General features: G+C 33.5%; 1 protein-coding gene across 1 annotated transcript; it reads right to left on the bottom strand.

Annotated features, from left to right (window-relative positions):
- Positions 1 to 203: 203 nt before the first annotated feature.
- Gasu_61920 (uncharacterized protein) lies at positions 204 to 763 on the bottom strand. The gene is made up of 2 exons (XM_005702625.1): positions 539 to 763; positions 204 to 490 (listed from the first exon to the last, which is right to left on the bottom strand). Exons 1-2 carry the CDS (start codon positions 670 to 672, stop codon positions 373 to 375), a joined length of 252 nt encoding a protein of 83 aa, XP_005702682.1. The 5' UTR covers positions 673 to 763; the 3' UTR covers positions 204 to 372.
- Between the last annotated feature and the right edge of the window lie 229 nt (positions 764 to 992).

Genomic DNA, 992 nt, shown 5'->3' with positions numbered 1-992 from the left:
AATTTTGCTGATCGTTTTTATTTTTATTGTGTATATTTTTAGTAAATATTGTAAAACTAGACTAAAAATTATTTATTTTTGTCAATTTACTGGAGAATGTATATTTAAAGTCTTTAAAATTCATTTTTTTTTTGCTTTGTTGTGTTTTTTGTTTTTATATCATATTTACTTTGAATATTTAATTGTAATAGTTGAAAATTAAGTCAATGATTAAATTTTTTAATAATGTTTTAAATGTTTCAATTAACTATATTAAATTGTTATTACATTTTCATTACAAATTTAATAATAGAAGATTATTTTAGAGTAAAAATGTATTATGAAAGCATGGAAACATTATGTGACAGCGTGTAATTAAACTTTCTACTACTACTATCTCATAAAATATAACTGAAGTTCAAATTTCAATCTTTTGCTTTTCGAATTGGAATTTTTCAAACACTCTTCCTGATGGATGGATTCTCCCAAGATTTTTAATTCACACACAGTCCTCTTTGCACACTGTCCTCAATTTCAAATGCCCCCATTTCCAATTTACCCATTCTTCCCCGCATCCATAATGGCAATTTTCAAATCAACACAATCGCCTTTGGGTTGGCCCCTCTTCTCCAATTTCCTCACCCCCTTTCCCCACTCATTTTCCCCCATCGCAATTTCCCCACTCTTTCCCATTTCCAATTGCCCATTCTTTCCCAGCCCGCCACAATGGCAATTTCAAATCACGATCACCTTTGTGGTTGGCCCAAATTGGCCCCTTTCCCCACCCATTTCTCCATCGCAATTTCCCCACTCTTTCCCATTTCCAATTTACCCATTCTTTCCCAGCCCACACCCAGAATGGCAATTTTCAAATCACCTTTGTGGGTGGCCCATTTTGCCACTTTGCCTACTCATTTTCCAAATTGCCCATCTTTCCCATTACCATTCTTTATCACTAAAAAGTGTGTATTGTATACTGGCGCTCAACATATTATGCAGAATCAGACCCAATA

This window comes from Galdieria sulphuraria (assembly GCF_000341285.1).
Source record: "Galdieria sulphuraria unplaced genomic scaffold scaf_106, whole genome shotgun sequence".
Classification (NCBI taxonomy): domain Eukaryota; phylum Rhodophyta; class Bangiophyceae; order Galdieriales; family Galdieriaceae; genus Galdieria; species Galdieria sulphuraria.
Note: the sequence above shows the minus strand (reverse complement) of the source record. Positions and strands in the feature narration are given on the sequence as shown.

Bases quoted from the DNA above. Each gene is read 5' to 3' on its own strand.
- Gasu_61920 (XM_005702625.1), bottom strand. From the start codon at position 672: ATGGGAAAGAGTGGGGAAATTGCGATGGGGGAAAATGAGTGGGGAAAG. The intron at 491-538 runs GTAAATTGGAAA...GTGTGCAAAGAG, and splicing joins ATGGATGCGGGGAAGAATGG to GACTGTGTGTGAATTAAAAA.